We start from the raw sequence: 27987 nt of genomic DNA, 5'->3' as shown, positions 1-27987 counted from the left end.
TGGTCTCACTTTTATTTCAACAAATGTTTAATAAATTTAACTTCTTTTGATTTTAATTGATCGGTAACATGTTTCTTATCTTTAAATTCAATTTTTCTCAAGGAATGCTTCAACATAATGTTCCAATGGATTTTTAATTCCTTAACGGACATACCATTTTTATATAACTCCGCACAACACCAAAGGAATATATCTTGTCTTACTTGTTCGATAGCGGTCATGGCAATATTCCTTAATATTACAAATTTATTACTATTTGTAATTTTCAACTTTACTTTATGGGGATATGGGTTTGAAAATGGGTTACTATCAATCTCTGACCAAGGATATGAATTTTGTGTACAATTAACGTAGATATATTTTGCAATATCTAAAGATGTTGTATTAATGGCATCGTTCTCTTTCGATTGGTTCTCTACTGAAAAGGTTAATTTAAGCAGTCTCTTGAAGTATAATGCTGCTATGATGTTCCATAATGAATTTAAATGTTTAGGGTCGTACTTATGTGCTTTTAATAATAGTTCATTGATTGAAGCCATGGGGTTTAAGATGTTAGCATTACTGTTATTAGTATCGATATTACCATTAGATTTCGTTTCCCAATTGATTAGTCTATTAATAATTGTTCCATAGGATAACAAAGCTGTTTCTGGGGGGAATTTATTTACAAGGTTCATAGCTTTTGCAAAATTTTGTATATCTTGACTTTGAAGTAAATGAGAAATGATGGCTTGATAATTTTCTTGTGAATGTTTGCCAAATTTTTCATTAATTTGTCTTAATACCCGATCTACACCATCTGAATCATTAAATTTTAAATGCATCTTTAGAAGAGATGAAAGACATCTTTTGGTAAACCATACGACTTGATAATTTTCTGGTTTTGTATGAAGATTAATATTATTCATGATTTCCTTAGTTAATGATAAAGAATTGACTTCAGTGGCATAGTCTATAATGGCAGGTAATAATAATGGGTTATTACAATAGTATTGTGGGGATAATTGCCATAAAATTTCCTTACAAATGGTTCTATAAATGATATTTTGTGTGGATATTTTAATGATCTTATAAATAATCCGTGGATCATGTTTTGTAATGGAAATATAATGATCTTTGATTTTAAGCCAATTAGAGAAAACCCCACTGGCGTTATTTAATTTATAGTTTTCATCAATTAATTGATATGCAATTACAATTTGATCATCTCTTAGTTGATCATTGGGTAAAAAATGTGTATCTAGTAAAAGTTCTAAAGTTGTTTTAGATAAGGAAGGTGAATTCCTTAATGATATTGCCTTATTGGATAGAATGGAAGTTTGTAATGGAGTAGGAGTATATTGTAAATGTTTATCAGCCCATAGTTTGTGTAATTCTAAGTACTTGATGAGATGAATATGATCATATAAAGGGTTATCGAATGAAAGGGCATTAATTAATCTTGATTGGTATGTCGGATATATCTTTTCATGTGGATATATTTTGTAAAATAGCAGATATAAATCAGCTGCCATTACGACATCTGCAGTTCTTACTGAATCATTTAAACACCAATGTAATATATCAGTTGGAGATGATAATGATGGTGATGATTCCAAATACGTAGCTTGACTTTCATCTTGCCGCGATAATAAACCAATGAGTTGGAATACCAATGTTAGGTTCTGTTTAATCAGATATATTATTTCTCTTCTATAAATACCTCGAGCAGTAGAAGATATTCCTTTAGATTTGTTTATAAAATTCATGAAAGTGGTCATATCAATTTGGTTCAATATAGTTTCATTATCATGATTATTTTGTTTAGAGAACTGTTGCGGGAGAAGCTTCCAGTACTTTTGAAAATCCTTCTTTATATGTGGAGTCAGTGGTTCATTATTGACAATTGTGGCTGTCAATTTATCTTTCAATGATTGGTATATTTGAGAGCTCGTTAAGTAACTCTTCTTTATAGTGGCTATTCTCAAAATAGATGTGGTTGACCAGCTCTTTGAAATGTTACTACTATTGCATCTTACATAGCAAAACATCAAGTAGTTATAATTCGTTTATAATTAAGAATGATTCTAACGTCTCAGAGCAGTTGATAATTATTATTGCCCTTGAACTGGGGAAGCATTCATGTGTACTCGACTTAATCCTGAGAATATAACGTTAGTTACAGCTTTTCTGCTAATATCAATACTTATTATTACGCCTTTTCGAGAATATTTTATAAAAAGACGTACCCTAAGTATTGAGATAGTAAGAAAGACAATTACATTTCAAAAGAGAGAAGGTAAAAAAGTTATGGGTAAATGTAGTTAAACAGTATGTTATAATAACTAGAAAGATTTGTGTAGTTAAGTATTGAAATTTTTCTAAGGCTAGATTATATAAAATTTTAACTTTGTGAGAGAAGATAAGGTAATAAAGAGTAGTGAAAAATAAATAAATTACATCTAACAGAATGCACATTGGTGATAAAAACGAATAAATTGATCTTTTAAAAGGAATTAATACTCTCATATTAAAATAGAGTACCTTGTGCCAAAATATATGAGTATCTTCTTCCCATATTGAAACTGTCTTCTTCTTTTGTTTTGGTGACACACCACTAATAATAATCCCCCCGCAGTTAACTTTGTAAAATCTGTCGGTGGCATTTTGAAAAATTTTTGTTTACCATAAATTCTATGAAACTCTAGGTACTATAGCTAAGTAGTTACGTATACAGAAACAAGTTAGTATATAGATCTAAGAAAAGATATAGCAATTCCAATTGAATTTGAACTTACTTCTAAGAGGAAGAAGAACTATTGCTGGTATCACTTGTGTGTCCTTAGTCGTGGCTGCTACTGCTTAGGTGTGTGTGTGTGTGTGCCTTTCTCTTTGATAAGATATTTCATTCCAAAAAGAAGACGATTAACTTATACGTCTTCTAACTCACTCGCTTTTTTTGTACTCTTATCTTATCATAGCATACCAACTAATAGAATTATAAAGATTATTTTATTTATCCCTTCACTTAGGTATTTGCTTATTTTTCTTTTATTAGAAATGGCCAGCACACAAGACCATTTAACAGTATCAAGAGATATAACCCCACTTAATCATTCAATTGGTACCAATTCTTCTAAAAAAATGTATGGTCATAGACATAGAAGATCATTAGCCATTTCAAGCGATTTCCAATTCTTGAAAACGTCAAGCGTTCCAGTACAAGCTCCTATATCCTCACCATTATCGGATTCATTTGATTCTGGTGCATCTACGCCTACAAAGGTCACAACGGATCTTCCTATTACCTCAGATGCTACACCTGTTATTATGAAAATGCCTCTTTATATGTCTTCTACTAAGGCAGTATCACCATCGTCTTTAAGAAATAGCAAAGCTTATAGAAGAAACGTGATGAATTCTTATGTAAAGGGAGAATCCAATCATTTGAGGACCAAATCTTTGTCCTTTCACAATGGTCCACTAGCAGACGAAACAATGATTGATTTAAATGAAGTTATAATGATGATGCCTAAACCAACCAAGAGATCATTCCATAGTGGTTTTAATTTTGATAAAATAAATGAAAGGCATAAGAGATGTGATTCTGCACCTGAATTCCATTTATCATATGTTACTAATAAACCTTTCTCTAGATCAGATGATGGATTTTCTGATTCAGACACAACGAAGATTCCAGAAGATGATGAAAATGAACAAGATGGAAATGAAGAGGAGGAACAACATACTGAAAACAAATTGTTATCACCTATACGACATGTGACAGCAGGTATTCCTAACGCAACAATTGTTCCTGGTATTATTAATGACTCTCCATTTTTGACACCTAAACCGTCATTTTCTAATTTCAATTCAATGTCACTAACAAACTCACCAAATTCATCTATTATATCTATGAATAATAACAATAACTTTAAAGCTAATACAAACACAAGCGTTTCTACATTAAATACCTTAAAGATTAATAAACAAAAAGAAAGAATGGGTAATTATTCTAAACAATTATTATTTTCATCAATACCATTATCATCATCACCTACAGTATCATCTACAGCATCAAATTATCCTACCAAGAGACCTATTAGTCCGTATTTATCAACATTTATTAGCTCTAATAATATTAACAACAATAATACCAATTCTATGGATGATACGAAGGGGATTCATAACAAAAAGGCCAAGAATTATCATTCATTTAATTTTGAAAGTAAAGTTTATGATATTTTAGATGCTCATACGAATGATAATGAGGGTACGAGAACTCCTAGTGTGACAAAAGATAATGTAGAACAAGTCGTTGAGCAAAATTTAGAAGAAGGAAATGATAATGCGGATGAGTTAATGTTGAAGAACGATACATTAATGGATTCAAGTTGGAATTCATCTCATGGACATGAAACTGAGACCATGTCAAATGACGTTAATAAGATTAAAGTTAAGAAAATTATTAACAAATTGTTAAGGAGATTAACTTTGATCCCCTCCAATAATAATAATAATAATAATAAGAAGAAGAAGAAGAAGTGAGATACGTAAGATCTGCTCGTATTATTATTATCCTATGTAATATTAAGTACCATAAAAAAAGCATGTCAAATTTGCCATGCCAATTTATAGAATGTAAAATTAATGAAAAAAATAAATTTTAAATAAAACAAAAATAGCTATTACGTTTTGATTCTGTTCTGTTTTTGGAATGTTTTTTGTCTTTTCTAATTCCCTATAGACGAATATACAAAAAATAAATATATGTTATGAATAAATAAAAAATGTAAGTAGATCGTATAGATCATTTGCGATTATTTTTTCGTTGGTGATACCACTTCTAAATTATCTAATTTTAATTTTTCATTTGCTTCTAATTCAGCTTCCAATATATAAGGTAATAAATAAGGGACATCATCTTGAGCTTTAATCCATTCATTTCTTGGTAAAAGATGATGAGTCAATTCAGTTTGATGAGCTCTAATAATTCTATAATTTCTTGCGTATGATTCATCAGCAGGTAATCTTCGTATAGCAGTTTGTACTACTGGAGATTCTTCAGCGAAAAGATCATTATATCTTAATCCTAATTGTCTATAACCTGAATATTTAATAAATTTATTTGCTACGGGGACACAAAATTTGTTTAAGATGGGGGTCTTTAAAATGTAATCACCAATTTTTGTAATAGAAGTAAAAGATTGTGGCATATTCGGTTAGTTGGTTGGTTGGTTAATTATTGCTGTTTATTTGTTCTATTTGCTTCAACTTCTTGAAGGATTATTTCTCCCTTGTATATATATTTTTTCAGTGGTTTTCTTATATAACGTTTTCAACAGGCGAAGAACCAAAAAAATAGCGAAAAGGCCGTTAAAGATAAATTTTGATTGGGCAGATGGTGTGACAGAGGGAAAACAAATAAGGAAGAGGTGAAGAGGCAAATGTTGAAGTGTTTTAAAGTGTATTCATGAAAGAGTTGTTATAAAAATTTAGAAAAGAAATCTATCTATCTGTCTATCTAGCTAGCTATTCAATATATACATATACATATACATATACATATATATATAGTTGCGTGTAATGGAAAAGAGAAACAGGAGACTCTAATAGTGGTATTCAGTTGGTTTTTGACCAAAAGTGTTTGGGAACCCACAGCTTAATAAGAGTTCATCAACAATTTGTGGATTAGAAACGATTTGATTAAATTCCTTTTCATCTTTAGTTAAGATCATACCGACATACCCTAATGAATTGATTGATAATTTCAAATCAATTTCTTCAGAATCTTCTGGAGTTTGTTTAATTTCTGCAGTGGCATTTGAACGTGGAATCAAACAAATCCAATTTTTAGTTAATAATACGTTATAACTTTTGGATAAGTTTGGTCTTTCATTAGTCCAATCTTGGAAAAAGGTTAAAGTTCTTTGTAAAAGAGAGATATAACACATTGCTAATAAATCTTCATTAACATCTTCAGATGATTCAGGTAATGGTAAGACGAAATGAGCAAAAGAGATTTTATCATCTTGTAAAGGTTCTGAATTGAAAGTTGGTAAGAAATGTTCTTTACCATTACAAAGAGATTGTTGGAATGGAATCAATTTAGATGGTAATTCAACAATTTGTAAATGTTTATGATCTTGAGAAGAGCCACTATGAGCACCTGAATTATAGAAGGCCAAATGTCTAGAAGTGAATTCTTCTTCATCTTCATCATCGGCATCCAATTTACATAATAATTGATAAGTGGTTAATAAATCTTTTGGAGTTAAAGCGGAAGTTTGACTTTGGAATTCCTTTGTTGTTAAAATAGAATGTTCTGGAATAATTGGGAATTTATTTAATAGTAATTGATAATCACCATCATTATTCAAATCATCTGAGATGACTACATCTGGGTTTGGATTGATGAATGGATCAATTGAATCATCCTTCTCAGTGGAATCATTTGATTGCTTCTTTTTCAAATTAGGAGCTAAAGTGACTAAACATTGGATACCAGATTTTAAATCTTTAATCTTTTTTGAAGTGGTTTCAGCCAATTTCAAAGTACCAGATTGAATGGCCTTTTCATATTTTTCATGAATAAGTTGTTTAATGTTATCTTGGACCATCTTCCCTTGTCTATATATACTGTGTGTTTTGCAATGCTTTATCTTGGGTATATAATTGGGTCAATTGCCAGACTCACTACTATTAGTATTACTTATATTTATGCTATGACAATTGACAATACGTACAGTAATGTAATAATGGTCAAGACTGACGCATATGGACAGCATTATTCTTCTTCTAGATTCTTCTTTGTGTTCCTCTTCGAGAATTTGTTGATGGTCGCCTGCGGGTGCATGGGTCTTCCGGCACGTGGTTACAGGCCGTCTGGAGAGAGGCACGGGACTTTAAGTCTAAGAATCCAATAGCGTGATCCAAATATTTCTGGATCCTCCGAGGATCCTGGAACTATGGAAAACATATCCGCAGTCCTCATTGCGGGTACGCACGAATAGGATTGTCACGACGTACGCACCCTGGTGTTACCCTGCGGGAACCATTGTTGGAAACTGCTGAAACAATCAATCAATCAATCAATAAAATGAATGAATCAATCATTTAGTGTGTAAATGAATTATATGTATATGATTCATACGTGCATACATAACATAACATAACATAACATAACATATCACGGCCGATATATAGAGTGTTGTGTATAGTAGATCTAAACGAGCACATCAGCTTAGATCACATAGTACAATAACCCATATATAAAACAACCTATTCACTTTCTAGTATATATTCAATACACACACACACACACACACACATATGTATATGTTTATATACCCGCTCTGCTGCAATTACTCATTCAATCGTATCATATTTTCCTGAGCCTGTCCCGCTGCACATAAGATCTTATATCGCATACCTAGATCTCACACTGACAATAAATAAAACAACCGCAACCGCAGCATTTTGTCACTCAATTGATACCTACCAATTGACCACCATCATCTCTCATATATCCATACATATACCAATCCCCTTTTCAAACTCTCGAATATACCCTCATAAAAAAATAATGCAACAAGAATTAGAAATACAATACAATGGTTGTAACTATGATTCCAATTTATTCACAATAGCCATCGACATTGGTGGTACACTTGCAAAAGTCATATTCTCACCAATCCAAAGTTATAAATTATATTTTAATACAGTTGAAACAGAATTAATTGAAAAATTTATAAAATTATTACATTCCATAATCGAATCATATAATAACAACAATTATTCTACAACTCGTATAATCGCTACAGGTGGTGGTGCTTTCAAGTTTTATGATTTATTAAATTGGGAATTTAAAAAAATCCATTCAATAAAACAAAAAGATGAAATGAAATGTTTAATTAATGGTCTTGATTTCTTTATTCATGAAGTACCTAATGAAGTATTTACATATAATACTCAAGATGGTATACAATTAATTAAGTCAAAATCAAGATCTTCTACATCTTCACAATCTTCTTCCTCATTAAATTCCTCCTCAAACACAAATAATGAACAAATTTATCCATACCTTTTAGTTAATATCGGTTCAGGTGTATCCATTTTAAAAGTAATTCAACCGTCTGTATTTGAAAGAGTAGGTGGATCCTCTTTGGGTGGTGGGACTCTTTGGGGATTATTATCATTAATCACAGGTGCCAAATCATACGATGAAATGTTAAAATTGGCACAAGATGGTGATAATACAAATGTAGATATGCTTGTCGGAGACATATATGGTACAGACTATAATAAAATTGGATTAAAATCTTCAAATATTGCAAGTTCATTCGGTAAAGTATTTCAAGATAGATCTATATCCTCGAATAATTCATCAACAAAAAAAGTCTCTCAACAAATAATAGATCATAACAATGATGCACTTATAGAAAATAACAACAGTAACAACGGAAAAAGTACAAGCTTGACAACTAATACCACAGATATCATAAAAAGAAATTTAAATAAAAGTTTCCAAAATTCTGATATTTGTAAAAGTTTATTATATGCAATTTCAAATAATATTGGTCAAATTGCTTATTTACAAGCCAAGATACATAACGTACAAAATATTTATTTTGGTGGATCATATATTAGAGGTCATTTAACAACAATGAATACTTTAAGTTATGCAATAAATTTTTGGTCTCAATCTTCAAAGCAAGCTTTTTTCTTAAAACATGAAGGTTATCTTGGTGCAATGGGTGCCTTCTTAGATCCTACTCCTATATGATAATAATGATATCAATACTCGAGGCTCACGTATATATTATCAAGAGATAATAAAAAACAACAACCATAGACTATATATTTTCATAGCTTCTCAATTCTTTCAATTATCGACTCCATTATTTCAAATATTGAATATTTTTTCTTTCTATTCCCGTAATCTCCACTTCCATCAAGATGAAATTTCAAATTAAAATCCTTCTCTAATCGTTTACAATTCAGATCATCATCATCATTTGAGTCATCAATTCTAGTAATCTTTATATCTGACAATCTTTCGTCATTCCCATATTGTGACAATATAAGTATAATCTTGTATTTATTATTAATTTCAAATTCAATTTGTCTCTTTCCGGGGGAAATTTTGAGGTTATTTAAGTTAGAAGATATTTTCATAAATGTATTTTCAAAAAGCTTAATCAACCCATTTAAAACTTCGAGCGTTTGTTTCTCTTTATCTATTTCATCATTACCGTTCGTATCTTTATCTTTATCGTCATATTTATGAGTTTTGTTTTTAAATCTTGCAACGGATTTTTGAACTAAATTCATTTCATCATTTAATTTTGTCAATTTAACATTTTGATCATTCAATTTTTTAAATTCGTTATATGTATCATTTACAGGATCGTTTTCACGGGAGGTTTTAACACCATTTTTTGTAGTAGAATTCAATTTTTTATCTTTCAAATCATTAAATTCATTTAATAAATCCCAACATTCATCAATTTCATTACCAAGATTTAAAGAAAGTTCATTTAATTCATTATTAGATTGGAAAATAGTATCATTAATTTTGAAAATTTTCAATTTGGTTCCATTAATTTCATTCAATTGTTGAGCAATTTCATTATTTTGTAAATTATCAACTTCCCTTTCTAATGAAACAAATTGTGGATCATCAATTGATTTCAATGATAATGGTTTATTCTTAGAACCATCATTAGACAATACGGTATATCGTAAGAAATAATCTAATGAATCTTGATCTAAATGTACCATTTTCAATAATTCTAATAATTTATTAAATTTCTCAATATTGGAAGGGAAATCTTTTATATCAATCATCATCATCGCTGTGTCCGTGCCTGTCCCTGCTCCTGACGATTGCGTTTCTATCAATGTATTATTATCTTGTTTCATTGTCTCAACACTTTGAGTAATTTCATTCAATGTAGAATCTACTTTCCGTTCTTGTTCATGTAAAAATTGTTCACTCATTTGAGTAATCTCCATAAGAAGATCATCTAATTGACCTTCATATTTAGTGGAAGTTATATAATCCATATAATCGTCATCGTCATTAGATATCATTGCAGGAATAGGTACTACTACTGGCCATTCATATTTGAGTTCGCAACAGAGTATATATATCTTTATCTGAGTCTGGTTTCCTAGATTCCTTTTTCCCTAATCAACTCATTTCTTGTTAACTAAACGCATTTGTACATTGTTCTATATTGTTTTATATTGAATTGAAATAAATAAACTGTGTCACCAAAGAATTCTATATGTCTGTGTGTGTTACCCTGCGGAGAAAAGCACTGAAAAATTTTCTGGAAAAAATATTGTTAGATGTCGTTATTTGACTTTAACATATGTCTGTTATAAAGAGACAGAGATAAAGAAATTGTCTTGAGAGAATACCAAGTGTATTTATTCATGAGTTCCCTTAAGAAAAAACTATAAGGAGTACCGATCTCGAAGGGGAGAGGCCTCCCCCTGTTTGAAGAAAACATACTACCAATTCTTCAATCTGACTTGCACAACTTAAGTTGATTTAATGTGGATAAATAAAATATAGGAATATTATCGTATTCCCTATCATTCCGTAAGATATTAAGTCAATGTGTCTCTGTGCAAAGAATAAAAGTACCATATTTACTTGTTTTCTCTCCTGGTTTTTTAATTACCATTTCCAGTTCGAATTGATGATCTTGGGGGTTTTCCTCTTTTAACATCAATCCATATCAATTGTAGCGCCCTGATTGAGTTCTTCAATCAATTTTTGCTATTAATGATATGCTCGAGATAGAGCAATCTATTTCTGATTGAATGAGATTTTCCTTTGCTTGTCAATTTTCGGTTGGAATGGGCATTGACTTGCCTTTTTTTTTTCTTTTTTTCATCTTTGACCAATATTCATATGCATATGAGTACTTTCTAATCAAGGTGAGAAAATAATGAAAATTCTCTCTTCTTGAACTACTATTTGCTTGTTAATTTGATCGTTTTGATTTGAATTAACGGAAACAAATAGTGTTTTAATGTTGAGATTTTTTTTTCTATAAAGAGAATTACACTACTTCTATAAAGTTATATTATATAATACAGCACGGTTTCTCTGGTTGCTTAGTTGGAATCCGTTTTTCCTCGTTTTTCTTCGCTGATTCTGAAATCACCACCACCTTTACGCCAAAGCCATAATGCATCAATGGCATAATTTCTTACAGATAAATTCTTCGTAAATGATTCATTTGCTGCAATCTCCAAAGATTCAATCACATTACATGTCTTACATAAATCCCAAAACATGGAATATATTCTCTTCATAACATTGTCAATATTACCATCTTCTTGATAAGTCTCTACATCCACTTCGGGGATTAATTGATAATATGTTTGTTTCCCCAATTTATAAAGAATTCTACCCAAGATTTGAATAGATATACATCTTTGTGAGGGGAAATTCGATATGGATAAATGTTGTAATTCAGGAATAGTATAACCTGCTAATTGTGGATCTGTAGCATGATGATGTAATGCAGAATGTGTGGTATTATCAATTTTCCTTGTTGGTGGAATTAAATTACCATTGAAATCAAATCGACATTGTGATACATCTTCAATAATTATACCATTCTCATTTCCATTTTCAGGTAAATTTGGAACTTGTTGAAACCATTTCAATTTATCAATATCTTTAGGTAAATCGGGGAAATATTTTTCATGTAATTTAGAATCAAAATCGGGATCATTAATATCAAGATTTACATCTACATCTTCTTCACCTTCCATTTCTTCATCATTTTGACTATGGTTATGGTTATGAGTAATGAAATGTACATCTTTCATTAATTCTTCATTCGACATATGATCTATTGTTTGTGCCATTTGATAATCCAAAGGAGCTACATCATCGACATCATCATAATCATCATAAACACTTACATTAGCTTCATCATCATGATCTATTGTTTTATTATTTTCTCCTTCAAAACGGACCTCCTTTTGTGGTTCGTTTCCATCAGAATCGTTTAAACTTAAATCTTGAATATTTAATACTTTTTTAACTTGTTCATCATCTAATAATGATGGTAACTTGTTTATGTCATTCGTTGTTGGAACAACATTTTCATTTATACCACCAACCCACGTACCTGATGCACCTTCCACTTCAGGAAACAAAGCAGTACTATTATTGGTATCATTATCTAACCTTTTATTAATTTTAGATAATAAATTTTTAATTAATTTAGGATTTAAAGATTCTAATAATTCTCTCTTTTCATTAAGAAATTGTTCATCAGTCATATCTTTAATACGATTCAAATTTTCCATATGAATAGATTGTGCTTCAGACATGACATTTTCTTTTTTCCTTTCCATCGGTTCTCTTCTTACTCTCGGAATTTCGTCCTTTGATGATGATTTTTCTTTTTGTTGAACTTTCTTAGCTCTTAATCTTTGTTTCCATGAAGATATCTTTGTTGGCTTATATAATTCTGGGAATCCATTCTTAGCACTATTTTCGGGATATATATCATCCAAATCTTTATGTTCTTTGATTTCAAAATTTAATAAGTCATCGTCATGATCATTATTATGATTTGTGCCCAATGACTCTTCATCAGAAGAGATGTTTTTTTCCACTATGTCACCTAACAAGTCCATTTTATTTATTGGATTATATTCTCGTTTTGAAAACGTCTTCCGGTAGCGATGTCTATAATGAGACTTTTAACACACCACACATTTGGGTCAACTTGATGAGCTTCTTCTTTTACATACATTTAATTTTTCACCGCTACGTAATGTTTCTCTTTTTTCGACTGAAATTCCGAAAAAAGTTGCAAAGCCGCGGAAAACTAATCACTTTTCAATAACTACATACGTACCTATGTACCTACACACCGTATAGCCACCATGCACACTCTCTCACTACTTTGGCATCGTTATCCCTTCAGCGACAGTCCCTACACAAGCAGTTGATTACTTGGCCATCACCATCAAATTATTATAACTATTTGTTGGTTTTATATGACGAGAAAACAAACAAATGGCGCCACCTTAATAGGTGAGAAAAGAAGTCTAGTTAAATAAAGGGTTATTAAGATAGTACAGAAACAGAATACCAAGGACACTTAAAAGGGGATACAAAAAGTATTTAAATATGCAAAAAGATTATATTTTTATAAATTTGCTTTTATTTATGCCTTTATAAAGTCATGCGATAGTTGGGTCTAAATCTTCAATATCTATAATATGCATTTATATTTGTACTTTCGACCTAGTATACAGGTACCCACAGTATTAGCTTAGGTTGGTACTAGTTTGTGACAGTACTTTTCTAATATTTCAACTTCTTCCTATTGCTATGTTTCGTAGAAAGTTTCTTTGTCAAGTGCCCAAAAATATGAATCTCTTTTGCTTTTTATTTATCAGAAATATCAAACGATCAATGTCTTGTATGTCTCTAATTTGCATTTAACATTATTATTGAATAGACTAATATGCTTTACATAAAAGCACAATTAATGTAAGTAAGTCGGTTAGTCCCTATGCCACACCTTCTTGTTCTTCTTCTTCTATTGTTGGAAATTCTCGGAGTTAAGTTAGATTGTTCTTAAAAGGGAAATGTTGATCTACACTATGGTTACGGTACGGCAATTTGTTAGGTGGAAAGAGAATTCATGGTTACCAAAAGGGAACATAAGACCAATGTAGATGCAGCACTCAATATATTTGGATTAGGTATATGAATAGGGTCTAAATATTTAGATCAAGATGACCTTGGAAGAATGCTATGATTTGCGTATATCCCTATATCTGAGATCAGATCAGATCAGAACGAACGTACGTATGGTCATATGAAAAATATGACTGATATATTGTGTATGGTTAATGTCTAATCATGCATGAACGATACGTACGTTTCATATTTTGTTGAGAAACATTCTTGGTGATATTAATGAATATATGATATTATAATACGTAAATAAAAAGAAATTACGATATACAGACGTACCTTATAAAACTTTTTCTTTTCCTTTTTCTTGTTTTTTCCCTTTGTTTTCTTTTAACTAGATCTTGTACGTAATTGGATACAAGCGTATTATGATTTTTGTTATACCATGCTACCATAACCTTCAGATTGAGGAGGACGTGGAGGAGGGCTAGAACCAATCAACCCTTGATTACCATCAGTTTCGTAAGGATGACAACTAATAACGTATAAGGCATGAATTAACCCGGGGAAGAACCCTAATAAGAATAGAATTAAATTAATTAAGAAATCTTTTGAACATATACCTCTTTTAACCCAAACAGCTAATGGTGGAACAAAAATGGCAATGAAAACTAAAAACCAATCACGTGCATGCATTGTCCTCTAAAATATTATTTTATTCTTATTACGATCTTGCTTTATGTACGATGTGCGTGCTACTGTTGTCGGTAACGAATTTCTATATTTCTATATAGTATTCATTCCATAAAGAAAGAATAAACGCAAGAAAAGATATAAATTATTAGCATCCTTATAATGAATGAATGATAAACGTAATCGAGTTTGGCTCAACGGAAGTGGAGATACTTCGATATAATAAAGAATACCTTATGATTTGATTGCTTGTTTATTTTTATTCTCCCTCTCTTTCTCTCCTCCCTGCCTCTTTCCTCCTTTTCACACAGCCAACAAGGAATGTATGGGTTTTCTGACAATCTTCTAACATGCGCAGTCGCGTTGTCTCTCAGAAAAACTGAAAAAATTGAAAAAATTGAAAAAATTAGCTAAGAGGTAACATAACGCTAATATATCCTTTGTATCTTTTCGCTCGACAATTTTTTAAAGCTGTCAAAAAACTGTGAGAATTTCCCGAACCGTTGGCTTCAAACCCCTTTTGGAATTTTAAGTTTTGGAGGATCAATTTCCCCTTTGGGACACCCTTATTGTTCTTTTTTTCCACATAATAGGGCCTATTATATAAAAAGGACAGCTGGAATAATGGAAAAAAAGTAACACAATACACACTCGTTTCTTGTCTTGTTTATCGTTCTATGTAATCTCGTTCTTTTTTAAAGAACATTTTTTCTTTGTATTCAACAAATAAGTAATATAATAAACAAACACACACAATCAATCAATCAATCAATCAATCAATCAATTATAATGCAATTCAAGAGTATCATCGCTATTGTCGCTGCTATCGCTGTTGTCCAAGCTCAAAATGCTACCAACGGTACCGTTCCAACTGTTCCAGTTCAAAACGGTACCAATGGAACCAATGGTTCTAACGCCACAACTTCTTCTGGTATCTCCACTGGTGCTGCTGCCACTAACTCTTTAGGTGCAGGTGTCTTTGGTGCTGCCTTAGCTGCTGGTGTCGCTTTCTTATTCTAAGTTATATTATAAGTTAAATTCATATACAACAGCTGCCATTTTTTTCTATTTAACAAATGAAAGGTTGTTAAAATTCTTCTCTAATACCCATGTTTCTATTTTCTTTTAATGATTCTTTAACTCTTTCCAAAGAAAAAAGCAAACAAGCAAGCAACAAAGAAGAAAAAAGAATTGCAATCTTAATAAATTAATTCGAATCCAGACAATCAATCGATCAAACAATCAAATAGACAATAATAATATTTCTCTATTCCAATTTCTTTTTACTCCGAACTATTCGATCTTTTTATTTTTCTAAGTCCATTTTTAACCTTACTTACTTATCCAACTCTCTATCTATCTATTTATCTATATGTACTAATTTATAACTTTTAATGAATAATTTCTATCAACATACTTAATTTTTACTCTTTTGTTTTGCTCTTCTTCTATATGACAAAAGCATTTACCCTTCTTCTTTTGTATAAACACAAACATAGTTTTCCTCGACGGCATTTACTCGGAAGTCTTATACATTAAATTACATTACATTACATTATTTTTGTTAGCATTATTACACTGTATCCAACCAAGCCTGTTTGTTATAAGTCTTTCCATACTGGTTATCGATGGTTGGGCCAACCATCGGGGCCGACTCGGTTCCGTTTGTTCACTGGACGTGTCATTACCACTTATAAGGCAGGGTTCTGTATCGTATTGTATTATATTGGACACTGAGTATGTCATAAGCTAACGTATATATATATATATATAAGCAACCATGTTGGTGACATTACTTTAAATTGCTCGTAACCCTTTGAGTTATTTATTATTATTTATTATTAATCTGTTATATTACCTATTTATGTAGTTTGAATTGGGGAACTACTCTTAACGTAAGTAGGGAATATCGGAGTTTCCCAGACACCCAGACCACAGTCCGTATGTCATATCTATTAGAATCAGGCCTGGGAGGGATAGGATTTTTGGTCTATCCTAAGGGATTTCGGGCCTACCCTACCTTTTTTAATCCCCAGTGAAAATCGTCAATCCAGTCCTAATCCTATCCTAACCCAAAGTCTATCCTAATCCAATCCATTTTTTATTATGTAATTTATAAGAAAATACTATAAAAATCATATTATACGACTACTATTTTTCAATTTTTTTTTCAATCCATGCCCCAATCCATGGCCAGAATAGACCAACCCTGTTCTCAATCCATAAAATTTGATTTCTACCCTACTTTTTTTTCAAAAGTTTTGCCCCCAATCCTTGTTTTTTCAATCCATTAATCCAAATCCGTCCCAGGCCTGATTAGAATGTATGCATATGGTATTTTACATACTTTCATTTGAAAATTGCGGCGGAAAAAAGTGACACAAAAAATTGGGTAGAAAAAGTGACACAAATTCAGCCAAACCTGGTACCCTATCAGTATAAAATGAGGCACAAGGATGCCCAACCAGTTGATATCTTCTGTTATATAATAATATGTAAGGTACATAAAATAATGAATATTTTAATAGCAAATCAAATAGACAATTAGATTAAATCAGCTTCATTATCGTGTTCAGCTTCATTATTAATTTCAGCTTCGATGTTATGTTCATGAGCTATACTCATAGTTTCCATTTCATACCTGACACCATCTTGGCCATCCCCGTTATTTTGTTGATTCCTTTCACTCATATTTTTAATAGTTGTTGTTGTTGTTTCTTAGTGTTATGGTCTACAAAAATAATGGAATAGAAGATAAAAACTAGATGTGTATTCCTATACCTCATTAGATAACAATAACTGGAAGCACCCTGTGTAGGTTTAGATAAACTGAAATTACGATGCTAATTGATTTAATTTGATTTAGAGAGTTTGTGTAGCTATAAAAGAGACGCCTCTTTTTCCATTATTTTCTATGAGGCTTTCAATAAACGCCATAATTATTAGTCTTTTTAAAGTCACGTTAAAATACCTGCTAATTATCCATAAACTGCTTAGGTAAGGAATTTTAATACTACAGCACAGTCAAACAATGAAATTGAATTAGGGAATTATTTCTTAATAATTTTACATTACATTATATTATATTATATTATATTATATCATATTATATTATATTAGAATATATTGATTTAGTTGATCTAAACCGTACTTAAGTTAACAGACTTAAGAATGGGGTAGTATAAGTTAAATACTAGTAATTTGTATTCTGATCAAAGTATGTATAACGAGCATCATAGCAAAGTGTATTACACGCGTATGCGATGCGATGCGATGCGACACGCCGAACTTGACAAACTTCTCAAGCAAGAACCTCTTCTAATGGTAACATAGCAACTGAAACTACTTCAGAGAACGGTTACCAACCTTAGAACTCTTTAGGTATTCAAGGTATTATGTCTTATGCTTCTCATATAGAATAAGTAATCTACATATTATACCTGAACGTTGTCAATACATAACTCTGTACTATCAAGAAGAGCTTATTTATGTTTACGAACTAAGTATACTAAGAATTCTTTGAACTAGTCATGCAGTTAAATGGAGAACAAGAACCAAACAATACTTTGAGGAGTATTGAATCTTCGGGAAATAAAACGAAGATGAGTAAACCTAGCGAGGAACAATCTTTCTTATATAACGATTCTGTGAGAGCTTCCGTGGTTCCAAGGGATCGATTTTCATTTTGGATAACTTACTTATTCTATGAATACATACACCAGCTCAAAGGTGAAGGTTCCGCCGTTCTCATTATGTTGTTGATCGTTCTTACCTTCACCTTTGCCTGTTTAAGGATGTTTACGATTGTAGTTTTTGGTTGCCTTTCAATATTCATTATATTGTTTGTTTCTTTATTCCTATTTGTATTCAATTCAGAACTGAATATGAAAATAGAAAAATTAAACTCCCATAACCAAATAAAGCTTTTGTTAGATGTTATTGAATGCAAACCAAACGGATCGTCATCAAGTTGGGACATCATTGCATGTCATATGAATGAATATCTTTATTCAGAAGGGGCTCATAACACTCCATATTTCTTTTACGATGGTTCTGAGACTTATTGGTGGTTTAGAAAATATGTGTTCGAACCATTAGATAAACAGTGCAGAAACAAAAATACCAGACAGAGGCGCCTAATTGATGATGGCTCAGAACTCGGAAAATATAAAGTGGTAGCTTTCCGAGTGTTTAAGGAAACGATTGATAAATATTGGGCAGAGGAATATCCTGCAGCTTATGCAGAAATTGAAAATTCCCTGGGTACTCCCACTGTTGGAACAGCTAGACAAAATGTCATTGAGACAAGTGGGAATATCGTGTGAAAACGTTATAGGACACAAGAACAAGCACTGTTCTTTTTTATTATAAGTTTGTTCTAAATGCAACGTGCTAACTTGCACGTAAAATGCAGTATACATCTACGAGTTAGTGAAAGTTTTCAATGTATGGATATCAATGTTAAATGTTATATATAATTTTTTTTCATCGCTTCACATTTGGGTTCTATAGTATGCCAATACTGTCTGTTAAGTCCATAAAGGCTAGGAGCTGGATTTTCTGGAAGATAAGAGGGGTTTTAATATAGAGTACTTACTGTTTGTTATTTTCAATATAAATACCATTATTTTTGTTACTACGTTACGATACGTAGAATATATATCGCTTTGTCGTTTGCAAGACAAATCAATCCGACTGACTAAAAAAAAAGATAGTATTCGATTGTACGCTATTTAATATTTAGTATAATATATGTAGTGTTAGACTAGCACAGTTATTGCTACTTTAGTTATTAACCATTTTTTTAATTTTATTTTTCATTGTAAGCATTTTTCCCTTCCGGCCTCCTTTATTTCCATTCGATGGGCTATTATAGTATGATTCACTTATCATTTATCAATTTGTTTATTTTATATTATTTTAATTTTTGTTCGTTTCCATCATTCTGTCCTGGTTCTAATTATATTTGGGGGTTCCTCGTTACTTTGGGGCAGTATGCTCCTTTCCCTGTTATAGGTGAAAAAAAATATGTACTTATGTAAACCATATATAGAAGAAAACTTCCTCGTTTATTACTCATAAGTTAATAGCACATCACATCACATCATGTTGTTAGACATGTTCTGGGACAAGTTCATAAACTTTTAATGGAGTAACAGGCTTTGTTAGCATTTTCCCTAAAAATTGTAACGAGACCAACAGTAATGGCCAAGATCGGTGAATTTTTTTCAAAAGATAAAGGAAAAAAGTAGCTTCTGAGGACTCTTGACCAACTAAAAGAGGATCTACAGAAAAGGCAACCATCCACTAGGAAATTATTTCTTAATAATATTATATTATATCATGTTATATTATATCATATTATATTATCTCATATTATACCATATTATATTATATTAGAATATATAAAGAATATAGAATTAGATTAGATCAAAGCAAAAGTAAATAACGGATCAGTACCTGGATACCTGCATAAATAATACAATAAAATTTGGATTCTTTTTTTTTTTTTTATTACTATTACCTTTGATTCTGTAATGGCAAATTTTGTAGGTTCTGTAAATGCTGTTGTGTTTGTTGTTGTTGTGAAGGTGTGTGGGTGGGTTGGGGTAGTAATTGTAATTGTTGGAAATGTTGTTGATGTTGTTCCAATTCTTGTGTTTGTTGTTGTATTTGCAATTGTTGTTGTAATTGTTGTTGTAAAGAAAGTCTTTGTTGTTCAATTTGAGGTGATTGTAATGGTGGTTTCCTCTGTTTCCTTTTTGATTTATTTTTCAACGAGTTAGTACTCTCAGTATTACTTGTAGGTTTCTTAATTTTATTTTTCTTGATGGAAGAAGAAGATGTCAAATCATCTACGAGATGCCCACTACCATCTAATATGTTTGAATGTGTAACGCATTGGACATAATTTCTTCTTGTCCAAGAGGAATCATATCCAGAAATATAATTTTTGGCAAAATGTAAGAAAAATGGGCTTTCCAAAATGGTTGCTGGAATCTTACTATGAACCATAACGTTTTTAAAACTAATAAATGAATCGCTAAATTGTTTAGGATATGATGGTGCAGTCATTTCAAAGTTTTGTTGAATCTTTTGGAAAGTGTCATTTGGGTATGCATTTTGGAAAACTGTAGAGGAGTGATCCATTTGATATAGAATGGTCATTGGATCTGGAATATAATTATGTTCTTCAAGAAGATGTCTTGTACATTTGTCAGCTTGATGACTTGTTCTTGATTGTTTTGTTTGAAATTCAAGTACTTGGTTACAGGTTTGTTGCTTTTTAGCATCATAAAATTGACAGTAATAATTAAAGGAATCGTTACGTTCTGCCATAACAAATTTCGAAAGGCTCTTTAAACTGAGTTTTTTATTGTTACTAGTGGTAGGAAACACCAAATGAAGACGTTGAGGTTCATGCGATGGCTTATGATAGGTTGATGCAGGGTCCACAGTTATTAATGGGCCTTGCTCATGGTCAAGTCCATGTTCTTGCCCTTGCTCTGGCGGTTGGTCTTGCGACTGGTCTTGGTCTTGGTCTTGGTCATGGTCTTGCTGTGATATAGGTTCTGAAAGCGCTTGATGTTGTTGTTGTTGTTGTTGTTGTTGCTGTTGTTGATGTTCATTGACTGAATTAAGCAATTGATCCATTGTCGGTTCCATTTTTTCCCCGTTTTTTCCTTCTTTTATTGTAAGTGGTAGCTAATACAGATATTTACTAAGCTTTATAATGGACTACCTGAGGGCTATTGTTGGTTATACCTTGTTCTTGTTATGAAACAATAGTTCCCACTGTGATAAATCCAGTGTTGATTGGGGAGGTCTAACTCCGTCTTTCTTTTCTCCCCTCCCCCGTTTCCTTTGTTTGGCGTTTTTGGTGTTGTTTAATTTTCTTTTCTTTTCTTTTCTCTCTGGAGAGGAAACCGGAACGGGGGGAAGGGGGGAAGGGGAGCAAGTCTCTTTCTCCACAGTGGCGGGTGTTCAGCACCCGCCCGCATTACCACCAGAAGATAATCCCCCATCCAAAGTCTGGGTGGTTAAGTTAGTTTGTTAGTTTGTTAGTTTGCTAGCCAGAATATCCCTTCAGGTGCGGTAGAAAGTACTAGTACTTCCATTGACTCGGAGACACCTCTATAACTGAGAAGAAGTTATTATAATGAGCAAAGTAGCTAGTGCTTTTTCTACTTATTCCAGACCAGAAGGAAGACCAGAAGACCCTCCATGTAAAATGCTATTCATTACAACAATAGCAAAAAGAACAAGTTGTTGCGCGAATTTCCCTCACCAGCTACGTAGTGATTTTTTACATAATCCTTGAGAATGGATGCATGGGCCGCCATCCATCGCACTCCATCGCAATCCACCACAATCCATCACAATCGTGAATAACTTGCAAACCAGACACCATATATATCAAAGCTTTAGCTGTATGCTCGTATTATAATACTATTCCTATCGCTTGTGAACCATGTCAGATCAAGCATTCTTATTACCTATTTGTATGTTATGGTATCTATTGTTTACGCATGTGTGTATGATTTCCTCTTTCCCACACAAATGTGCGTAGTGTTTTTCTTTAAACGATCGGTGAAAAAAAAAAATACATAACAATGATGAAACAAGGTAGATTATATAATTAATTATATAGAAGTACCTTATCATGATAAATGATACTGCTACTGCATGTACAAAACTAAGGAATCGCAACTACACTTTCCCTTGCAACACAAAATATTTACAAATATTACTCGAGTGTCTGTCAAGTATTCTAATCATTAGAAAAGAAAAAAATTATCCAAAGGAAGGTCTTTTGCGTACCCTATATTATTAAAACTTTCAGCAGGGGAGCATAAAATACAAACAAAAAATAATCATATATATATATATATATATAATTCAACGGTGGGATGAAAGAAACAGAAAGCAACGATATTATATGGCTAAAAGAGTACAAAAGATCAACATCTTCATCGTCTTCTTCGAAGAGCCCGTCTATCCCAAATAAGGCAATAAGGAGAAATTCAAATTTTATCAAAGATAAGAATTCTCATTGGTATAAATATAATATTTCCATAAGTACGAAGAATAGTACTTTGGTATTGAAACCATTGTATAAAAAGAAAGCCGTTATTTCGCCCTCCCCAAATCTATCTTCCACTTTATCTTTAGCAAATAATGATGAAATTATTATAATAGATTTACAATTTATTTCAACGAAGAAATTGGATGATAAAACTTTCCAAGTTTTACAATCTATTAATGTCCAAAAAATACGAAATGGGATAAATGGTTTAAAGAAAGATAATAGAAAAAACAATGACAGATTATTCAAATTTAAATTTGAAAATGAAACTGTTATGAATCATTGGTTTGATAAAATAATGAAGTCAATGCATGATTCTCTTATAAATGATTCAAATTCAATATCACATGATAATACTAGCAACAACATAATAAGTAAAAATACCATAAACAATGATAACAATAATAAAGACCTTAATAATAATAAAAGTACTACTACTACTACTACTACTACTACCAGTGGTACTGATTTTACATCATTATTAAATCAAGTTAAACATTTACATCAATCGAATTTGAAATGTTGCGATTGTAACTCAACTGATTCTGTAGAATGGATTTCATTGAATATATTATGTTTACTTTGTATTAAATGTTCAGGTATACATAGATCAATGGGATCACATATTTCCAAAATTAGGTCTTTAACGTTGGATAATTTCCATTCCATTGAAACATTATATTTAATTAAAAATAATTGCCTCAATTCAAACGTTAATGAAATTTATGAACATAATTTACCAATAAATTTAAAAATTTCATCAAATTGTAATGATCAAATGAGATCCCTTTTCATTAAGGATAAATATATTACTAAAAAATACATCGAAAAAAAGTTAACAATTAATAATGATAACGATATCCTGAAAGACCTAATATTAGCCATTCACAATAATAGTATTTATGATATTCAAAAGGCTTTAGCAAAGACAAATCGGACATTAAGAGAATTATCTATTTATCATAGAAAAACGAATACAACAACATCAATTTTCCAATATTCTTTAAAACATCATACTATAGTAGATGAAACCCCCATTTTTCATATTACAGAATTCTTATTAAGTAATGGGTTAATAATAGATCAATTACCTACTAATATGACACAATGGGGACCGGAAGTAATTAAATATTGGAAAGCAATGTTAAAAATCTATGAACCCTATAAAGAATCGTCACCATTACCATCCTCATTCTCATCCTCATCACCATCGTCGTCGTCGTTTTCTAAAGGCAATATCTATAAATCACCATTAGCACAGAAATCTTTACAACATACTGATGGCAATCATAATCATATTCTACAAGATACAAAATCTATTGGGAAATTAATAATTAATAATAACACATCAATACCATCTTCAACATTATCATCACCTTTTTCTCCCGCAACAAGGAATTTAATGTCACCAAATAATATATTGAATCTTCATAAATCTTTGAAATTGAATAAGAAAAGATAAATAGCTTAGATTCTCCATATAACATTTAGAATTGATAAAAGCTATATTAATGCTGTGCATTATGTAACTTCCTAACATTATTGTTACTGTTAAGTCGTGATAATATCCTCATCACTCTACGTATGTATCCTTCGCATAGTGGAAAAACTGCACATAGCGTCGCGTCTTAGATAAAAACAAGATAAGTTAGGTGTGAGTGACACAGTCTTCAAAAAAATTGTCAAGAAAAAGTACCGCAGATCAGTTTGTGGTATATGCCAATTTTCTATTTCAACTTGCAATTCAATAATCAATGATCTGAAAATATATAGTTGAAAAAACATTGCATTCTTTTTGCTATTGCTTACAACAAACCAACAACGAAAAAAAGCACCGCATTATTACTGCAAGGATATTGTTTCTGGAAAACAAGAAAAAGCTATTCAAAGATATCATAAGCTATTTTTTATTGTCACGATTTTTTTCTTATTATTTTTTTTAATATAATTTGCTTTCAACATAGCTTCACATACATACGAAAATTAGTTTTGTTTTTTTATTCACTTCTCAAAATGACAATTCATGTGAACATCCCAAAAGATTTATACAATCAAAAACGTCCATCTACCATTTATTCCATTCAAGATTGCGTCGGTAGAGGAAATTTCGGTGATGTTTATAAAGCAATTGATAAATTAACTGGTGAAATTGTAGCCATTAAAGTGGTCAATTTAGAAAGTAGTGACGAAGATATTGAATTGATTGCACAAGAAATTTTTTTCTTGGCTGAATTAAAATCACCATATATTACTAATTATATTACTACTATGTTAGAGGATGTTTCCATGTGGATAGTAATGGAATATTGTGGAGGTGGTTCATGCTCAGATTTAATTAGATATCATTATAATGAAGGTTTACATGAGGATAAAGTTGCATTCATTACCAAAAATGTTTTAAGAGGTTTACAATATTTACATGAACAAAGGAAAATCCACAGAGATGTTAAAGCTGCAAATGTTTTACTAACAGATGATGGGTTAGTTAAATTAGCAGATTTTGGAGTCAGTGGACAATTAAGATCTACAGCAAAAAGAAACACATTCGTTGGAACACCTTATTGGATGGCACCAGAAATTATTTCTAATTCATCTCATGGATATAATGAAAAGGCAGATATTTGGTCATTAGGTATTACGGTATATGAATTATTAAAGGGATGTCCACCATATGCTAAATATGATGCAGGTAAAGTTATGAGAAATATACCAAAAAAAAACCTCCAAGATTGCATGGTGTCCTTTTCAGACGCCGCTAAATTATTTATATCTGCATGTCTTATCAAAGATCCTGATGAAAGACCTACTGCAACTGAATTGTTACAACAACCATTTGTAAAGAATATAAAAATTACAGATTTAAGAAATGAAGTCATGGAAATAAAACGTACAAGAAAGGAGGGAAATAAAGTTCCCAAATATTCTTTAGATAATCGATTATATCAAACATTTTCAAAACCAAAAAGTGGTAACTTTTGGAATTTTGATTCTGTAAGATTAACAAAGTCAAAGAACTTATCAAAGACTGAAGAAAGTCCTATATCTGCATCGACATTACAAAGCTCTTATTGTAACAATAACAATAATAATAATAATAGTAGTAGTAACAGTAACAGCAATCATAATGTGACACCTATTACAAACGCAACAACACCATCATTCAGAGAATATGATAAAAATGCTGTATATGGTCTCGGTTCTGGAATGGAAATTGATACAGACCTTCAATCTCCCCAAATTATATCAGATGAGAAAAAAGAATCTAATTTTAAACAAATTGATATAGACTATCTAAAAAACGTAATCTGTTACTGTTTAAAGAGAATGCATGATAGAGCAAACGAAGAGGAAACGAGAAAACATGTCGATGATGTATTAAATTATTTAATTGGAGTAGAAATGAAAGTTCCAGGATTCAGTGAAGTACTGATAGAAGAAGTTGAATTAAGGATGGATACAATCAAGCAGTATTTAGCTCAATAAATTAAATTAGCTTTTTTTGTGTTTAAGTTTTATTATTGAACAACTTTGATAAGAAAAGAGAGATAACCTTGTTTTCCTACTTTTACTTTTGTTTCTGCAAATTAAGAGTTTCATGGTAAAAAGGTTATTGTTTTCAATATATTAATAATTATTAGACTCTTTTTTACTATATTTTTCCAAAGGCTGTCGTGCCCGGCTCTAATCCCTTATGCAACTTAGTTTTGTGACAGTAATAAATGTCACAAATATATATAAACACAATTGTAGGCAACTTACGTTTAAAATTGTTTGCTCCAAACATTTAATCTTACAACAATATAAGAGACCTTACCATTGTTATTATCAAGTGTAGAAAAGTAAAAGAAAGCAAGACATCAAATTGATCAGACAAAATATGAAGCTCTCATATTTAATAACTCTTTCCTTAGGAATGTTTTCTCTAACATCTGCCAAAAAGAGAAGATTAGATTCAAGCCAAATCTTAGTAAATTCTGATTCCAGAGTTGTTATCTCACCAAATATTGAAGAAAAGAAACCCATTTCTGAAAAACAAAAACTTCCCTTACTTGAAGTATGCAAACATTCAAATTATTTCATCTCTGATGCTGAAGAATTAAGAGAATTACAAAATAACTGTTTAAGTGTTACCGGTTCCATAGAAATTCTTTCCAATTATACTGACACAAACGTTGAATTTGGTAATTTGAAAAATATTGAGGGAGATCTAAAAATTGCTAACAGTCCATATATTAATAAGATTCATGGCAACCAATTACAAAATGTTCATGGTAAGTTTACTATTTTGAATCTAACTTCAGTTGCTTCAATAAAATTACCATCCTTTATCTACACTGAATCTATTGATTGGGAAACTTTACCTGTTTTAACCGAGGCACAAATACATCAAGATATCTCAGATGTGAAAAATATAATTATATCAGACACGTCCCTTTCTCAAATTGGAAGATTAGGTGAAATAAAAGAGTTAGAAATTTTTAATATCAATAATAATAGGTTTTTAGAGAATATTGAAATGGATTTAATTAGAGTTACGAAAGAATTAACTATACATGCCAATGCAAAAGAACTAGAATTGGAAATGCCTAATTTGGTTTCTGTTAAAAACCTGACTGTAAGAGATACATCAAAAGTCTCATTTCCAAAACTTCAACAAGTGAACAGTTCCATGGAATTCATTGAGAATTTCTTTGAAGAATTAGAAATTCCAACTTTATTATCTATTGATGGAACATTGGGTATAATCGATAATGTTAATTTAAAGAAAATAGATTTGAAAAATGTGACAAACGTTGATGGTGGAATCATGGTCAGTAACAATTCAAAGTTGAATAAAATTGATTTTTTGCCTCAATTAAGACAAGTTGGAGGTGCTGTTCAATTAGAAGGAAATTTTGATGACACAGATTTCCCGGAATTAAAATTAGTGAAAGGTAGTGCATATATTAAATCCACGTCGAATAATCTAGATTGTACAAAATGGACAAAATTAGTAAATGATAGGTCAATAATAAGAGGTGGTAAAGTTAGCTGTACTTCTGATAAAAAGGAAAACTCATTAAAAGTGAATGAGGAAGGTGAAGTATTAGATAAAAGTGAAATGATAGTGGAAAATGAGAATACTGATAACTCCAAAGTCATGGATAGAAAGAAATCTGATATAACTAAGGATAAGGAAAGTAAGGCTGCGGCAGCTACACGGCTTCCTTGTTTTGGGCTTTTTATTTCAATGTGCTTACTTTCAGCAACAATCATTTAAAAAAAATTACAATTCCAAGTTTCTCAACATGACATCTTATTTATTTATTTATGTATTTAATTTTTGAACCAGCTATGTATATTTTTCAGATAAAGAACTTCAATGAGATCAACTATATTTAAGCATATAAATAATAATAGGACATAAGCCTGTGTTTTATCTTTATGAAGTTCTGTCTGTTTCGTATAGATTTACAGCGTCACTGCTGTTCAGCGCTAAATCGCTTTTGTATTAATATCAGAGTCCCCATCTCTGTTAAATTAAATGGAACAAGTTGGA

At 31.2% G+C, this 27987-nt stretch overlaps 14 protein-coding genes across 14 annotated transcripts; 7 read left to right on the top strand and 7 right to left on the bottom strand.

Annotated features, from left to right (window-relative positions):
* Positions 1-11: 11 nt before the first annotated feature.
* Positions 12-2030, bottom strand: CBP1 (Cbp1p; the record flags this gene model as incomplete). The annotated part of the gene is made up of 1 exon (XM_003670977.1): positions 12-2030. The coding sequence occupies one exon, from the start codon at positions 2028-2030 to the stop codon at positions 12-14; it is 2019 nt and encodes a 672-aa protein (XP_003671025.1).
* A 1009-nt stretch (positions 2031-3039) lies between these two features.
* Positions 3040-4527, top strand: HLR1 (Hlr1p; the record flags this gene model as incomplete). The annotated part of the gene is made up of 1 exon (XM_003670976.1): positions 3040-4527. One exon carries the CDS (start codon positions 3040-3042, stop codon positions 4525-4527), a length of 1488 nt encoding a protein of 495 aa, XP_003671024.1.
* Positions 4528-4799: 272 nt separating this feature from the next.
* On the bottom strand, positions 4800-5195 carry QCR7 (ubiquinol--cytochrome-c reductase subunit 7; the record flags this gene model as incomplete). Its single annotated transcript, XM_003670975.1, has 1 exon — positions 4800-5195. The coding sequence occupies one exon, from the start codon at positions 5193-5195 to the stop codon at positions 4800-4802; it is 396 nt and encodes a 131-aa protein (XP_003671023.1).
* Positions 5196-5588: 393 nt separating this feature from the next.
* On the bottom strand, positions 5589-6599 carry APA2 (bifunctional AP-4-A phosphorylase/ADP sulfurylase; the record flags this gene model as incomplete). The annotated part of the gene is made up of 1 exon (XM_003670974.1): positions 5589-6599. One exon carries the CDS (start codon positions 6597-6599, stop codon positions 5589-5591), a length of 1011 nt encoding a protein of 336 aa, XP_003671022.1.
* Positions 6600-7564: 965 nt separating this feature from the next.
* CAB1 (pantothenate kinase) lies at positions 7565-8764 on the top strand (the record flags this gene model as incomplete). The annotated part of the gene is made up of 1 exon (XM_003670973.1): positions 7565-8764. The coding sequence occupies one exon, from the start codon at positions 7565-7567 to the stop codon at positions 8762-8764; it is 1200 nt and encodes a 399-aa protein (XP_003671021.1).
* Positions 8765-8844: 80 nt separating this feature from the next.
* KRE28 (Kre28p) lies at positions 8845-10074 on the bottom strand (the record flags this gene model as incomplete). The annotated part of the gene is made up of 1 exon (XM_003670972.1): positions 8845-10074. One exon carries the CDS (start codon positions 10072-10074, stop codon positions 8845-8847), a length of 1230 nt encoding a protein of 409 aa, XP_003671020.1.
* Positions 10075-11112: 1038 nt separating this feature from the next.
* RBA50 (Rba50p) lies at positions 11113-12654 on the bottom strand (the record flags this gene model as incomplete). Its single annotated transcript, XM_003670971.1, has 1 exon — positions 11113-12654. One exon carries the CDS (start codon positions 12652-12654, stop codon positions 11113-11115), a length of 1542 nt encoding a protein of 513 aa, XP_003671019.1.
* Positions 12655-14107: 1453 nt separating this feature from the next.
* Positions 14108-14365, bottom strand: SNA2 (Sna2p; the record flags this gene model as incomplete). Its single annotated transcript, XM_003670970.1, has 1 exon — positions 14108-14365. The coding sequence occupies one exon, from the start codon at positions 14363-14365 to the stop codon at positions 14108-14110; it is 258 nt and encodes an 85-aa protein (XP_003671018.1).
* A 786-nt stretch (positions 14366-15151) lies between these two features.
* Positions 15152-15382, top strand: NDAI0F04560 (uncharacterized protein; the record flags this gene model as incomplete). The annotated part of the gene is made up of 1 exon (XM_003670969.1): positions 15152-15382. The coding sequence occupies one exon, from the start codon at positions 15152-15154 to the stop codon at positions 15380-15382; it is 231 nt and encodes a 76-aa protein (XP_003671017.1).
* A 2510-nt stretch (positions 15383-17892) lies between these two features.
* NDAI0F04550 (uncharacterized protein) lies at positions 17893-18687 on the top strand (the record flags this gene model as incomplete). The annotated part of the gene is made up of 1 exon (XM_003670968.1): positions 17893-18687. One exon carries the CDS (start codon positions 17893-17895, stop codon positions 18685-18687), a length of 795 nt encoding a protein of 264 aa, XP_003671016.1.
* A 1195-nt stretch (positions 18688-19882) lies between these two features.
* On the bottom strand, positions 19883-21028 carry NDAI0F04540 (uncharacterized protein; the record flags this gene model as incomplete). The annotated part of the gene is made up of 1 exon (XM_003670967.1): positions 19883-21028. One exon carries the CDS (start codon positions 21026-21028, stop codon positions 19883-19885), a length of 1146 nt encoding a protein of 381 aa, XP_003671015.1.
* A 1244-nt stretch (positions 21029-22272) lies between these two features.
* Positions 22273-23910, top strand: AGE1 (GTPase-activating protein AGE1; the record flags this gene model as incomplete). The annotated part of the gene is made up of 1 exon (XM_003670966.1): positions 22273-23910. The coding sequence occupies one exon, from the start codon at positions 22273-22275 to the stop codon at positions 23908-23910; it is 1638 nt and encodes a 545-aa protein (XP_003671014.1).
* A 551-nt stretch (positions 23911-24461) lies between these two features.
* Positions 24462-25931, top strand: SPS1 (putative serine/threonine protein kinase SPS1; the record flags this gene model as incomplete). Its single annotated transcript, XM_003670965.1, has 1 exon — positions 24462-25931. One exon carries the CDS (start codon positions 24462-24464, stop codon positions 25929-25931), a length of 1470 nt encoding a protein of 489 aa, XP_003671013.1.
* Positions 25932-26325: 394 nt separating this feature from the next.
* SPS2 (Sps2p) lies at positions 26326-27708 on the top strand (the record flags this gene model as incomplete). Its single annotated transcript, XM_003670964.1, has 1 exon — positions 26326-27708. The coding sequence occupies one exon, from the start codon at positions 26326-26328 to the stop codon at positions 27706-27708; it is 1383 nt and encodes a 460-aa protein (XP_003671012.1).
* Between the last annotated feature and the right edge of the window lie 279 nt (positions 27709-27987).

The sequence above is a fragment of the Naumovozyma dairenensis genome, chromosome 6, assembly GCF_000227115.2.
Source record: "Naumovozyma dairenensis CBS 421 chromosome 6, complete genome".
NCBI lineage: Eukaryota > Fungi > Ascomycota > Saccharomycetes > Saccharomycetales > Saccharomycetaceae > Naumovozyma > Naumovozyma dairenensis.
Note: the sequence above shows the minus strand (reverse complement) of the source record. Positions and strands in the feature narration are given on the sequence as shown.